The 14,479-nt window shown below is 38.2% G+C and overlaps 1 protein-coding gene across 5 annotated transcripts; it reads right to left on the minus strand.

Moving 5' to 3' along the window:
* Nucleotides 1–1,373: 1,373 nt before the first annotated feature.
* LOC130745369 (serrate RNA effector molecule-like) lies at nt 1,374–14,365 on the minus strand. 5 transcript variants are annotated; one of them, XM_057597567.1, is made up of 7 exons: nt 13,806–14,363; nt 12,667–12,794; nt 10,105–10,156; nt 9,164–9,234; nt 8,992–9,066; nt 8,804–8,851; nt 1,374–1,741 (listed from the first exon to the last, which is right to left on the minus strand). In XM_057597567.1, exons 1-6 carry the CDS (start codon nt 14,174–14,176, stop codon nt 8,847–8,849), a joined length of 702 nt encoding a protein of 233 aa, XP_057453550.1. In that variant the 5' UTR covers nt 14,177–14,363; the 3' UTR covers nt 1,374–1,741; nt 8,804–8,846. The 5 variants fall into 5 exon arrangements, 4 of the variants coding, with proteins under 4 accessions (XP_057453550.1, XP_057453548.1, XP_057453549.1 ...); XM_057597565.1 differs by having other exon boundaries at nt 1,380–1,741; nt 9,160–9,234; XM_057597566.1 differs by lacking the exons at nt 1,374–1,741; nt 8,804–8,851 and having other exon boundaries at nt 8,875–9,066; nt 13,806–14,365.
* Between the last annotated feature and the right edge of the window lie 114 nt (nt 14,366–14,479).

The following is a 14,479-nucleotide window of genomic DNA, read 5'->3' on the forward strand; positions in this document are numbered from 1 at the left end:
AAGGTGATTTCTTCCTTCTTAGAATGAAGGCAATCCACTAATCAGGTAAGAGTTACAACTGCACTTGAAACCTACAAGTGACTAACAATTACACTGACTTAGCTCACACTAAGATTCACTCTCTTAGTCTTCTCTAGGATCCGATCAACCTTGATCTCCTAAAGGAACTAAACAAACTGTTTATCAAAGAATTGTTTACAAGAGATTTGCTTCTAAAAAGCTAATAGTAAACACAATGAATTTCAGATGAAAGAAAGCTTAGAATATTTTGAATATGTCTTGCGCGTATATGAGTTTCTTTTTCTCTAGCCGCTTCTTTCAATCTTCAGCCTCTATATATACTCCAAGGATTAGGGTTGAGCGTTGCATGGGAAATGCTACCGTTGGAGGGCAGTTCTGGAAAATCCAGCTTCTGCTGTGGCTGAGAACGTTAGGTAGGTCGTCAGGAAGGTACACTTGCTTTTGTACTTGGATAGCGACTTGACCTTTTAACCTAGGAGACTTCTGATCAGGGGAATACTTCATATTGGAACTTGTGAAGCCGGTTGATCAGAGTCAGAGGGAAAGCACAGATCCTCTGACCATTGTATCTTCTGATTCTGAACTCAGAGGGAAGAACATGGCCTTCAGAGTTTCTTGCTTCTGGACTTCAGAGTTTCCACTATTCAGCTTCTGGATCTTCAGAGTCTTCTACACCATCAGAACATCTGAACCTTCAGTGTTTCTTGGTTATCAGAACTTCTGGATCTTCAGAGCTTCTAGCGACTGAGTCCACATCAGAGTTTGTATAGCTTCAGAACTTCTGAAGCTTTTCCACTGTTCATACTGAACATGGTGAATGCGAAAGCGTTGCTTGGGTTACCCTTTATACACAGTGCTTCTGATTTGTGTGAGATTGAGTTGAGGTCAGAGCCTGTAAATAGCACACTCAGAAAAACACGTTAGAGTACCACAATTGTTCATATCAAAAGGTTAACTTGTAATCATCAAAACATAGAGTTGTACTACTAGATCAAAACTTGATCTTACACTCCCAGCCGCAATATATTCAGCTTTAGCAGTTGACAATGAGACACAATTTTGCTTCTTGCTGAACCATGAAATCAAGTTGTTCCCTAGGAAGAAACAACCTCCATATGTGCTATTTCTGTCATCAGCACTTCCTGCCCAATCTGTGTGGGCCACCCCTAAGCACACAGCTTAGAGATTTCCCACGTTAATACATATCGCTTCTCTACACTAATACTTTTGCTGCACCATTTTTTTCTCTCTTTCTTTTTCTTTTTCTTTCCGAGAACTCACTCATACCTCATCATGTCTTATCTTTTCTTTCTCAAGATGCTAAAAGAAATAAACGTAGCGGAAATAGTAGCGTAAGTAGGAATAGTGCCATGGTTTGAGAAACATACACTTATATTACATCACTTGCTTATTTATTCAGTATTATACATCATAAGGTTTGGGCTATAATACAGGGAACCACCCATAGTAGCAAGTGATAACATCTTCACTTCATATTATACATAAAGGTTAGAACCAAGGTCTGAGGAGAAAGTCTTCTAAGGTGTAGGGTCATCTAGCAGAGGGTTGGTCATGGTTTTGTCAGTCCTACTCCCGGTCCATCTCCTCACAGCTGAATCCCACTAGCGGTCACTGTTACACTCCATCCATCGGGACTCACGAACTCACCAACGATAGTCGGTACTGGAAGGTCCATCATGGCTAGGTAAGGCGTCGACATCTAGAAAAAAGGTGTAAGGGTGAGATACAGAACAACTCAGACATAAATAAATATATAAGTTAGTCAGGCAGAAGTCAGGCAATCAATCATATTCACAAAGCAATCAATCAACCATGTTCAGACAACAACAATCAATGAACAGTTAAGACCTGCAAAAACAACTATAAATCAATCAAATAAAATAATTATGCAGTTATGTAATGCATGCCACCACGACATCCAATAAATATCTCATATAAATGTTTATAATATCAAAATGTTTGATATCAAAATGTTTATATCCTTTCCTAATTAATCATATAAATACTACTATCATAACTTTAAGCTAACAGGTCTAGGGCGGGATGTTACAATCTGCATCACAATAACCAACAAGAGAAGAATTTGTATCATGTGTATAGAGAATGCTATAATCACATGTACCATTTATGTATTTGATGATTCTCTTCACTTGCAAGAGATGACTAGTCTTCGGAGCAGCTTGATATCTAGCACAAGCACCAACAACAAAGGTGTTGTTTGGCCTGCTAGCAGTGAGATACAAAAGACTACCAATCATGCTCCTGTATAAGCTTTGATCAACATTCTCCTTGCTCATCCTTAGATAGCTTGATATGAGTTGCAGCAGGATTTCTTTTGTGACCGGCCTTCTCTAGCCCAAACTTCTTGACAATACCTCTTGCATACTTGTTCTGTGAAATGAACATAGAGTCTTCCATTTGCTTAACCTGAAGACCGAATAAATAATTCAGCTCACCTACTAAACTCATTTCAAACTCTGATTTCATTTGTTGGACGAAATGCTCCACCATCGTGTTCGACACCCCACCAAACACAATATCATCCACATTTATCTGTGCTATCATGAGCTTTCCTTTGTCATTTTTCACAAACAGGGTCTTGTCTATTCCTCCCTTACAATAGCCATTGCTGACAAGAAATTCTGTGAGTCTTTCATACCACACCCTAGGAGCCTGTTTTAATCCATACATTGCCTTCTTGAGCTTGTACACATGATCTGGATGATGAGGATCTATGAATCCTTTGGGTTGTTCAACATAAACTTCTTCATTCAAATACCCATTCAGAAATGCACTCTTGACATCCATCTGATAGAGTCTAAACTTTAAACGGCAAGCAACTCCCAGTAAGAGCCTTATAGATTCCAGTCTAGCCACTGGTGCAAAAATTTCATCAAAATCTACTCCTTCTATCTGGGTGTAGCCTTGAGCTACCAACCTTGCTTTGTTTCTAGTAACCACTCCATTCTCATCTGACTTGTTCTTGAAAATCCACTTAGTACCAATGATGTTCACTCCTTAAGGCCTTGAGATGAGATCCCAAACTTCATTCCTTCTGAACTGATCAAGCTCTTCCTGCATGGCATTTATCCAGTATTCATCAGTCAGTACTTCCTTGATATTTTTGAGTTCTATCTTGGAGATGAAACATCCATGAGCAATAAAGCTTCTAGATCTGGTAGTCACTCCTTCCTTAGGATCACCAATAATGTTCTCTTGAGGATGAATCTTCTGAATTCTGATTGATGAGGCTTTATTTGAAGTAATCACCTTATCTTCTTGTTCATCAGCACTAATCTCATATTCATTGTCGAGGATAATTGGCGGGACATCGGCTGGGACATGTGCATCATCATCATCTTCACTTACATTTGTCTCCTCCCTTTCACTTGGTACATCATCTATAGAAACATTCACATATTCCATCATGGCCTTTGTGCGTGAGTTATACACTCTATAAGCCTTACTGTTTGTTGAGTATCCCATGAAAATGCATTCATCACTCTTGGGATCAAGCTTCCTTCTTGGTTCACGATCAGCCAGAATATAGCATTTACTACCAAAGATATGAAAGTGTTTCATAGTAGGCTTCCTTTCTTTCCAGATTTCATACTGAGTAGATGAGGTTCCTGCTCTAATAGTTACTCTGTTGTGAATATAGCACGCAATACTCATTGCTTCAGCCCAGAATTTGTTGGGAACCTTCCTTGCATGTAGCATCACCCTGGTGGATTCTTAAGAGTTCTATTTTTGCTTTCAACAATACTGTTCCAGCCAAGAACATAGAGATAAGGTATAATACCTAGAGAGGGAGGATTGCAATGTGCGAATCTAGAGAGAGAGAGCGTGTAACCACTTAGAGAGAGAGTATAACTGAATTTTAAGTTTGTTATTTCTCAAATGAGCTCCTAGTCCCTTACAATTGGTAACCGCCCCCTATTTATAGGGCTTGGGGTTGGGCCCAACATCCCTAACCGTCCTTAGTGGGCCAGTTGGGCCTCTCTAGAGAAGGCCCAACTCTCTGGCTCACGCGTCGCCCTGAGGCAAGCGTCCCTGGGCGGGGGCCCCTGGGGTCTCGTCCAGTCCACAAGACACCGAGCTTGAAGCATGAGAGCTGAGAGTTTCTTTAATAATAGGGGCGACAAGCACAAGATAAACTAATTAATGTAACAGCCTAGTGATCAAGAATGATTTCCAACATGGCATAGTATGTAAAGCTAAAGCTAATTTTTGATTTACTTAATGGGTTCGTATGAGCTTATGAGCTTGTAACTTCTCATTTAATGTGTCGTTCCCACTCCCCAAAATCCCTCAACTGCAATCATTCTCCTGCCATCATGGTGCACGATTCTCCATCTTCCCCCCACGTTCATCAGCAACTAATCACAGGATTCTTACACGCGTATTCCCTCAACAGTCATACCTTCCCCTCGTAAGATACTAAGACAAAAATCAGCTACCTCATCTCCTATGACACTCCAAAATTTCTGAAAAAATAATGTCGGAAGCCCATCCCTCCCTGGAGCTTTTGTTGGGTGCATTTGAAAGAGAGCTTCCTCCACGTCATCCTTTGTGAACCCAGCATTCAGGATCTGCAAGTGTCCCTCTATGATTCGACCTGAAACAAGAGAAGAAACTTCCTCCACCCGAGATGGGTTAGAGGTGGCAAACAACTGCATAAAATAGTCCATAAGGACCTTTGAAATATCACGATCATCTATAAACTTCCTTTCATTGTCATCCTTAATCAGTTGTATGAGGTTCCTCTTTCGTCGCTACGTTATGAGAACTTAACCTTGGTAGTGAAAATGTTTGGGAAATTTCTAAGAAGAAATAATTCAGAGTAAACAGCCATTTAGGTCCTTGACTGTGTTCACTTAAGACAGAGTGGTCCTCATACTTTCAAAATGGTCGTTTTTCATCCCTCAATGTGTCGCCGTCGGTCAAGTTAGTCCTTGGTTCAGTTTTCCGTTAGTCCCTGAGACGGAAAATGTCAAATGTCGCTATTTTTGCCACATTGGCTTGACACATCATCAATGTCCCACATCTTTTTATGTCAATTTAGTCCTCTCAGAAAATAAAAAGATAAAAAACTCTGAATTTATTAATACAAATTACAAAAAATCACCTAATCATCTTCAACCCCATCTTCATCTCCATCCTCAATCTCACCTCTTTTATTATCATTTCCAAAAAACAAAACACAAAATCCCTAAATCTTCATCTCCATGAAAATAAACTAAACTACATCAGCAAAATTAAGAACATAAAAAATTGTATCCAAATCTCAAAAACTCACGAATGCAATGTTTGCCCCAAGTTTTTTTTATTAAGCCAATATGTATATATGAAAAAAATAAGCACAAGAAGTGCAAATAAAGATTCCAGTACAGACTCAAGGAAAAAGAAAGAAAAAGAAACACTGCTCTCTGCCTCCTTCTTTTCTTTTACTCTCTCTTTTCAACCGTAACCTCTTCCATGTCTGTGTAATGTGTTTGTTTCTGAGATCTGGTAACTGTTAGCTTTTGAAACCTCGCAAGCTTTGATTTTTTTAGCTTCACTCTCAAACTCGTCCTCACCACCCACTGTCACTGGTAAATAGGTGAAAATCGTGAATCTGGAAATGGAAATCGAAAATCCTAGTGCTAGAGAATCGATTCGTACATGTATTGGTTCATGCCGCTTTGCTTGAGATCGACGACTTGGTCAATGATTTCGGGGAGATCTGAGGAAGAGTCAGGGGATGGCGTTTGGGCTGATGGATTTCGCCATTGCAGGAGAGAGAGGGAGAGGAATTAGGGTTTTGTTTAGGGAAGAAAGGGGGAAGCGGTGATAGAGAAGAAGAGGGAGAGAGTGAGGGTTTTGCACGCAGGGTGAGGGTTTCTGGGTTCTTCCTTAGTTTTTCTTGGGTTTTCTCTTTTTCTCTTGAAGTTTTGTGTATCTGGTTTCTGTATTTTCAATGTTGAAAGTGTTAGAAATTTCAAGAGGATGAGTGAATGATTTGTTTCTGGGTTCTTGTTTTGAAGGATGAAGGTGATGAAAGGTTGTAGAAGATGAGGATGAATAAATGTGATTTTCTGGGATTTTATTTTTATTTTTCTTACCCATTTTATTGTTGAAGATGATGATGAAAGGTTGTTGAATTTAATTATGTATTCATATTCATTAGAATTGGAATAGGCGTCTGGAATGAGATGAATTTTTTTTAAGTGGAAAGGTTTTTTTTTTTTAATTTTATGAGGGGACTAAATTGACATAATAAGATATGGATCATTGATGACGTGTCAAGCCAATGTGACAAAAATGGTGACATTTGGCATTTTCCGTCTTAGGGACTAACGGAAAACTGAACCAAGGACTAACTTGACCGACGGCGACACATTGAGGGATGAAAAACGACCATTTTGAAAGTATGAGGACCACTCCGTCTCAAGTGAACACAATCAAGGACCAAAATGGCTGTTTACTCAATAATTCAAGGAAACCCTTTCAATTCGCATGGGAGGATAACAACATATAGGCCCCGTTTGGATAAACAGCTTAATTAAGCGCTTATGGTCATAAGTGTTTATGACATAAGCACTTATTCATAAGCTATTTTTAAAAATTTATTGAAATAAATTAAAAATAAGCTGTGTATAACCCGTCACAATAGATGTGTTGGTTGAATAAGAGCTTGTCATAGCATTTCTTGTGATGTTTGACAATAAAAAATGGATTTTATAAAAGAAATGCATTTCTTGTGATGTGAAAAAGGAAAAGTGCAGTGTTTGAACTTTGAAGGGTTGTCTCCACCAAAACACAGAGAGAACACAACACAACACATAGAAGAAGCAACACTTCCCTCACTCATTCATTCACCTATTAGGGTTTCCCAATTCCCAATTCCAATGGCGGAGGTCATCAACGCTCCCCCGGATTCACTCGACAAATCCCCACCACCATCCCCATCCTCCGCCTCAGCTCCCCCACCTCCTCCTCCTCCTCCGCCGTCGCTACCTCCTCCCTCCGATTCCGATCTCCCTCCACCACCTGCCCGCAGGAGGGACAGGCGGGACGACCGGGATTTCGATCGTCCACCTAACCGCCGCGATTACTACGACCGCAGCAACAACTCCCCCCCCGCCCAAAGACCGGGACAGGGACTTCAAGTACCTCCTTCCCAACGCGACCGCGACCGCCGTCACTCCCCTCCTCCCCCCTACAAGCGTTCCAGGAGAGGTAGTCCCCGCGGTGGTTACCGTTACGGTCCCGATGACAGGTCACTCCTTTCTTCGCGTGAAATTGCTTCATTAGCTAGAATTTATCTTCATTCTGCGATTACAATAGTTGAATTCCATTTGATTAGCTGATTTCTGTGAATTTGAGTTTAGGTGTAGGAAAAAATTGAGGAAATTTCCTTATTTTTTAGAATTATCAGTATCAATGTAAGAGGACTCTGGGAAATGAAGCCAAATGCAGTTTGTCTGTGAGTGTGTTTAAGATTAGAGTTTTTCTATTCAGCCCGAAAACTCATTCACCATAATGCAATTTAACAACCAATAGCATAATAACAACTTGGCCAAGCAAGATTCATGTTGAGGGCAAGAGTTAATAGTTAGAGACTTAGAGCCATGTATGTTTCGTGTAATTCTCTCAGTACAATTTCGGACCACAAAGCAATTTCCTTTAAATTAACAGTGGATGTGTTTTTAACCAAGGAAAGCTGTTTGGTTTAGAATTAGGGATTTGTAGTTTAAATTTGTGTGTCCTGTAGGAACTACAAGACTCTGGAAATGAAATCAAGTTCGTTGTGTGTATGTGTTTTGATGTTGTAATTCTTGTTTCTAACTGGCCGTTATGTTTAATTATTTATCCAATCAAGTAACCTAATAAAGCCTTCCTAGAATATGGGATTTAATTTGGAATTGTGTTTCTGCAGTTATTTGCTCATTTTCCATAGTTCTGATGCAACTACTTCTAGCAATGCATTTTGCCATCATTTATAATTTCTAATATGTTACTTACCGAATAATGACACTATTGTACTTCGACTAGTTGTGGATGGGTTGTTATAAACTCTTTCTATGAGAAGTGAGAACAAATGACATGGTAGGATATTGTCTGGAAAAGTCTTTTTTGTGTATGCTTAAAATGTTTTTGTTTCTCTTTGCTAGTTAAACTTAGTTCCTTTACTTCTCTTTCCTCCCTTTTATTACCCCAAAATTTAGATCATGCTTTATCCAAATGTGTTTTTTTTTTTTTCTTAATTTACCCCATCATCTGATTGCAGCGGATTTGGATATGATAATTCTGGCGGTTGCGAAAACCGAACTAATCGATATTTTAGGACTCTGAGAAACAGATCTGAGTGTTCTACCAGTGCCACCATCGCTTCAGCACCGTTACATCCTTGCCACCATTTCTGTAACCTTCAGCTCTCTAAATTAGATCCACTAAGTATACGCGTTTGAAAAAGTGAAATCGAATGAACCTTCAACTCTCCTTCTGGACCAGTTTCACTTTGTTTGCCTCCATCGCATATTTGCACCAATCTCTCTTTTCAATTTGGGAATGAAATTTTAGAAATTATTATCTGTTTTATTTTTTAATTAATAAAAGAAAGAATTTTACACTTTTACCCTTTTATCATCTTTCAATCCTAGCCATTCATCTATAGCAGATTCCTAGATTCTAAGATCTAATGGTTCGTAATAGTGGACCACAAATGGACCAATTTTTAAATTGACCACCCTAGTGGACACCTAGTTTATAAACGTACCTTTCAATGACTGTAAGCAAATTTGTTGGATGATATTTATCTTTCAACCTACATCAAAAAAGTAAAACAAATAATGAAAAAAACATCAAACTGTTTGAACTTGAAACAATATGGTATTTTGTACTTTACATATTAAACATTTTAAAATTGAAAAACTACAAATTTTTAGATGAAATAAAAACACACACCACTCTTCATCCTTATGAGAATTAAAATAGGTTCTTTTTTGGGTGGAAATGTACTCCGTCTTGTATTCTTGATACCTAGAAAAATCAGTTGCAAATAACATTAGTCAACAAACAATTCAATACTTGAATGCTTAGACATGACGGAAAAGATAACTTTTCAGAACTTACCTACGTTCTGCTTCAGCAGGCAGTATATCATCCTCAAGCTGCTGAATGAATTGCTTATAGGACATCAACCCTTCTCTGAAACGACTAACCAAATATTAACATGTTTTCCAAGATTGATTTATCACTAGACATTGTTTTCAATAAGTGTTACTTTCAGTATATACTGAGAAAACGCAGTTGAAGACACTTTGGCATAAAAATATCACCAGATGGGCATGCGGTGATGAACACAAGAAATAACTGTTAACTTAGATGTGTCGTACATAGAAGCAAGACAAGAATAATGATCTAGGTGCTCCTTAAGTTCAGGAGCAACAAGATCATAACATTATAAATATAAAATATGGGACCATGAACAAAAAACTTAAGTATTTAGCTGATAATTGATACTCAGTGCCCACTAAAACCAACAGTATGCTCAGGAAACTGTAATCTCTATCCATTCACCATTAAGGCTCCCAATGTATTGCACATGAAAATAAAAATTGAATACAATGCATTTAAATATGGCATGATGAGAATCTCTTACTATTAATAACTAAAAAATTTGCATGTACCAAAAAGCATGCAAAGTCGAGGATGACATGCAGTACAGCTCTTTGATTTGACGCAGGGATTCCCCCAAACAGTGTATGGTGAATTCAAATTAGAAGTTCAAGGAGTTATGCAGATGTTGTTAAATTTTTCACAGATCTATTTATACTCAATTTGTCCAAAACCTAGATAATAATTAAATTAGATATCAACTGGTCACGAGAAACAAATTATCAAGAAATTGTGGCTTTATAAAATTTGATTTTAGGAATATGTCTCTTTGCCGCCATAGGTTTCTGTAACAAACAAAGAGGTACAAACGACATTTTGTTCTACCGATAAACACAACTTATTATATGTTTTTAAGTTACACAAATTATGTGTGTATAAAAGAAAAACTACAAAATTGACCTTTGTGCACTGCCACTTGGCAAGTCTGCATAACCACGATTGGATTCCACATCTGCAAATAGTAAATACCAAAAACATAAGAACTTATGAATAATAAGTTGTCTTTATCTGGAAAAGAAAATGTTCTTCACATGACAAAAAAAACACAATCTTGTTCTTCAATCTGGGTAAAACTTGAAAAGTCAGTGATTTCATTTTCTTTTTTAATTTCCAACACACTAGCAAGGTTGTATACTTATATGTGCTTTGAAAAAGATGAAGCCAAATTGAAGTTAGAAATGCACAAACAAAAAAAAAATTCATTATCAATCTTGACTCTAAGAGCGGAAAAGGAAGCTCCTTTGTGGCGGATTTGATGGAAACAAGGGTTGTGGGGGCGGATTGTGGCTATTTGGTGGCGGTGGTGGCTGGTTTGGGGCGGATTGGGGCTGTTAAGTGGCGGTGGCAGCGGGTTGTGGCTGTTTGGTGGCGGTGGTGGCCGGTTGGGGGTGGGTTTGTGGCAGAAGAAGAGGAGTGGATACAGAGAAGAAGTGAGGGAGAGAAGAAGTGAACCCAGAAGTCAGGAGAAGGTGAGGGAGAGAGGAAGGGAAGAAAGATTGCAGAAGAACAGAGGAAGAAGAAGAGAACGGCTAGGGTTTGGGGATGAATGGAGAGTGAGAGAGGAAAAGATAGAATATATAGTGGGTGACCATGGGTTGGAGCACGGGTGGGACACTTCAAATAGTAATTTAAGAAACCATGGGTTGGAGCAAAATTTGCTTCAGTTCCTTAGTGGTTTCTTAAGTCTGATGTGTCAATGCGGGCCCACAAGAATAGTGCAAAATAGTGCCGAATAGTGTGTTAAGAAACCAAATAAGAAATTGTGGGTTGGAGTTGCTCTAAGGAAAAATTCCAAACAAATTACAATTAAATTATTGAAGTAAATTACAAAAGGGACTGCACAATACTGAAATTGCAACTTATCAATTCAGTCTTGAAAGAAAAAGGCAGCAATAAATCAATCAACTAATGCTGTTGGCTATCATAAACGAGTACAGTGTACTAACTGACAAGGCGTGTAGCTGAAGATCAGCTTGATAATTTCATTATAAGTATATAACAAAATATAAGAAAACCAACCAAAGTCCAAAAAGATAAGAAAGACAACAATTATAGGCTTGCCTATTAGCTGTGTGATAGTGCCAAGCCAAGCATAAACACATGTTCACACATAGAAGGAATATTGTTCATTAAACTAAAGATCAAGCCGGGCTTTACCTGACTTGAAAAACAAAGGTTGAACTCAACCTAAGTTCAAATTACAATTAAAAAATTAAACTTCATTTCAAATTCAATTATATAACTACAATAATTTAAATTAATTACGAAATATAGAGTATAATAAAGCCTTTGATTGTTTTTGTATGATATATAAAATATAATAAATATCGTAAAGCTTGATCCACTTCAGCTCAAATATATAATTGAGCTTATATTATGTATTCCAAATAAAATATATCAAGCTTCAATGAAGCCAAGACAACGAATAGCTTCCTCAATCCCCACCCTATTTGTGACCATTAAAAGGCTGTTCAACTCAAAGTATAAAGTGATATAGTAACAATATTAATAGAATCACACCTAAGATTGAACCTGAGACTTAGGCCAATAGAAATTCAAGTTAGAAGGGTTGTTCAAAAGAAAGATGCCTAATGATTAGTGGTAGAGGTAGACCAAGAAAGGATCTATGTTAAACCATTAAAAAGTTCCAGAATTAAATGGACTCTATGAAGAATTGGTTTTGAAGAAAACACAATGGGATTCATGTAATTCATCCCACCTTATAGGAAAAGTTTTTGGTAGTCTATGACTTTTTGTACAGTAGTATGTAAATCGTAAAACCTATTCTCACCATGAATGAGCAGACTAATTCAGTAGTCACCTGCATGGATGAGTACAAGAGCAGTCCTATACAGCTGCCATACCTGCATGGATATATATTCAGTTCAATATAGGTGCACATTCATGGGTACTTATTTGATTTGCTACTATATGGTGTTTAAGACTGTGAGCCCTTCAAATAAGAAGCCAGAAACCGCACACTCTTCTCTGGGACTGCTTTGAAATCTCGATCATGTTAGTTTTTTTCATTTGTAGACAAGGTTGAAATGAAATGCACACTTATAATTGTGGACCTGAGATCTTCACTGTACTCAATTTCATTTCTAGGTGATTAGGATAAATTTGGGAAATACATATTTTGGCTTTTAATTAGAGAGTACGTATCTTACTATCTTTTGCTTGATTGGTGTACTTTATGGGGTTTTGTTGAAAATCTATTAGAATGTTACCAGTTTAACACAGCACACATAACAACGTGCAATGAAGAAACCATGACATCTAATGGTAAGAAACTCAAATTATTATGCAAATATATATTCTTATTCAAAGGAAGGAGGTTAAGACTTAAGAGTATAATTTAGTTAAAAGCAAAACACTAATAAGAATAGAATTGAAGCTATAGATAAAATGGGATTTACAGGATATAGGAAAAACAACCAGTTATTAACAATATTAGCATACCAGAAATCCCATTTTGATGTCCCCCAGCAGAACGATGTCCAAATCGGCCAGAAGACTTGTCATCGACATAACCAACCCTTCCACCCACTCCCCGTTCATAACCGCCAGAATTATCATATCCAAATCCGCTGCAATCAGATGATGGGGTAAATTAAGAAAAAAAAAAAAACACATTTGGATAAAGCATGATCTAAATTTTGGGGTAATAAAAGGGAGGAAAGAGAAGTAAAGGAACTAAGTTTAACTAGCAAAGAGAAACAAAAACATTTTAAGCATACACAAAAAAGACTTTTCCAGACAATATCCTACCATGTCATTTGTTCTCACTTCTCATAGAAAGAGTTTATAACAACCCATCCACAACTAGTCGAAGTACAATAGTGTCATTATTCGGTAAGTAACATATTAGAAATTATAAATGATGGCAAAATGCATTGCTAGAAGTAGTTGCATCAGAACTATGGAAAATGAGCAAATAACTGCAGAAACACAATTCCAAATTAAATCCCATATTCTAGGAAGGCTTTATTAGGTTACTTGATTGGATAAATAATTAAACATAACGGCCAGTTAGAAACAAGAATTACAACATCAAAACACATACACACAACGAACTTGATTTCATTTCCAGAGTCTTGTAGTTCCTACAGGACACACAAATTTAAACTACAAATCCCTAATTCTAAACCAAACAGCTTTCCTTGGTTAAAAACACATCCACTGTTAATTTAAAGGAAATTGCTTTGTGGTCCGAAATTGTACTGAGAGAATTACACGAAACATACATGGCTCTAAGTCTCTAACTATTAACTCTTGCCCTCAACATGAATCTTGCTTGGCCAAGTTGTTATTATGCTATTGGTTGTTAAATTGCATTATGGTGAATGAGTTTTCGGGCTGAATAGAAAAACTCTAATCTTAAACACACTCACAGACAAACTGCATTTGGCTTCATTTCCCAGAGTCCTCTTACATTGATACTGATAATTCTAAAAAATAAGGAAATTTCCTCAATTTTTTCCTACACCTAAACTCAAATTCACAGAAATCAGCTAATCAAATGGAATTCAACTATTGTAATCGCAGAATGAAGATAAATTCTAGCTAATGAAGCAATTTCACGCGAAGAAAGGAGTGACCTGTCATCGGGACCGTAACGGTAACCACCGCGGGGACTACCTCTCCTGGAACGCTTGTAGGGGGGAGGAGGGGAGTGACGGCGGTCGCGGTCGCGTTGGGAAGGAGGTACTTGAAGTCCCTGTCCCGGTCTTTGGGCGGGGGGGGAGTTGTTGCTGCGGTCGTAGTAATCGCGGCGGTTAGGTGGACGATCGAAATCCCGGTCGTCCCGCCTGTCCCTCCTGCGGGCAGGTGGTGGAGGGAGATCGGAATCGGAGGGAGGAGGTAGCGACGGCGGAGGAGGAGGAGGAGGTGGGGGAGCTGAGGCGGAGGATGGGGATGGTGGTGGGGATTTGTCGAGTGAATCCGGGGGAGCGTTGATGACCTCCGCCATTGGAATTGGGAATTGGGAAACCCTAATAGGTGAATGAATGAGTGAGGGAAGTGTTGCTTCTTCTATGTGTTGTGTTGTGTTGTGTTGTGTTGTGTTCTCTCTGTGTTTTGGTGGAGACAACCCTTCAAAGTTCAAACACTGCACTTTTCCTTTTTCACATCACAAGAAATGCATTTCTTTTATAAAATCCATTTTTTATTGTCAAACATCACAAGAAATGCTATGACAAGCTCTTATTCAACCAACACATCTATTGTGACGGGTTATACACAGCTTATTTTTAATTTATTTCAATAAATTTTT

Source organism: Lotus japonicus, chromosome 3 (assembly GCF_012489685.1).
Source record: "Lotus japonicus ecotype B-129 chromosome 3, LjGifu_v1.2".
NCBI classification, from domain to species: Eukaryota; Viridiplantae; Streptophyta; class Magnoliopsida; order Fabales; family Fabaceae; genus Lotus; species Lotus japonicus.

Excerpts from the sequence above, each read along its gene's own strand:
- LOC130745369 (XM_057597564.1), bottom strand. The coding sequence starts at position 14,176 with ATGGCGGAGGTCATCAACGCTCCCCCGGATTCACTCGACAAATCCCCA. Across the intron at positions 12,795-13,805 it reads CGTTACGGTCCCGATGACAG|CGGATTTGGATATGATAATT; the intron begins GTCACTCCTTTC and ends ATCTGATTGCAG. Across the intron at positions 9,067-9,159 it reads CCTGCTGAAGCAGAACGTAG|GTATCAAGAATACAAGACGG; the intron begins GTAAGTTCTGAA and ends TGATTTTTCTAG.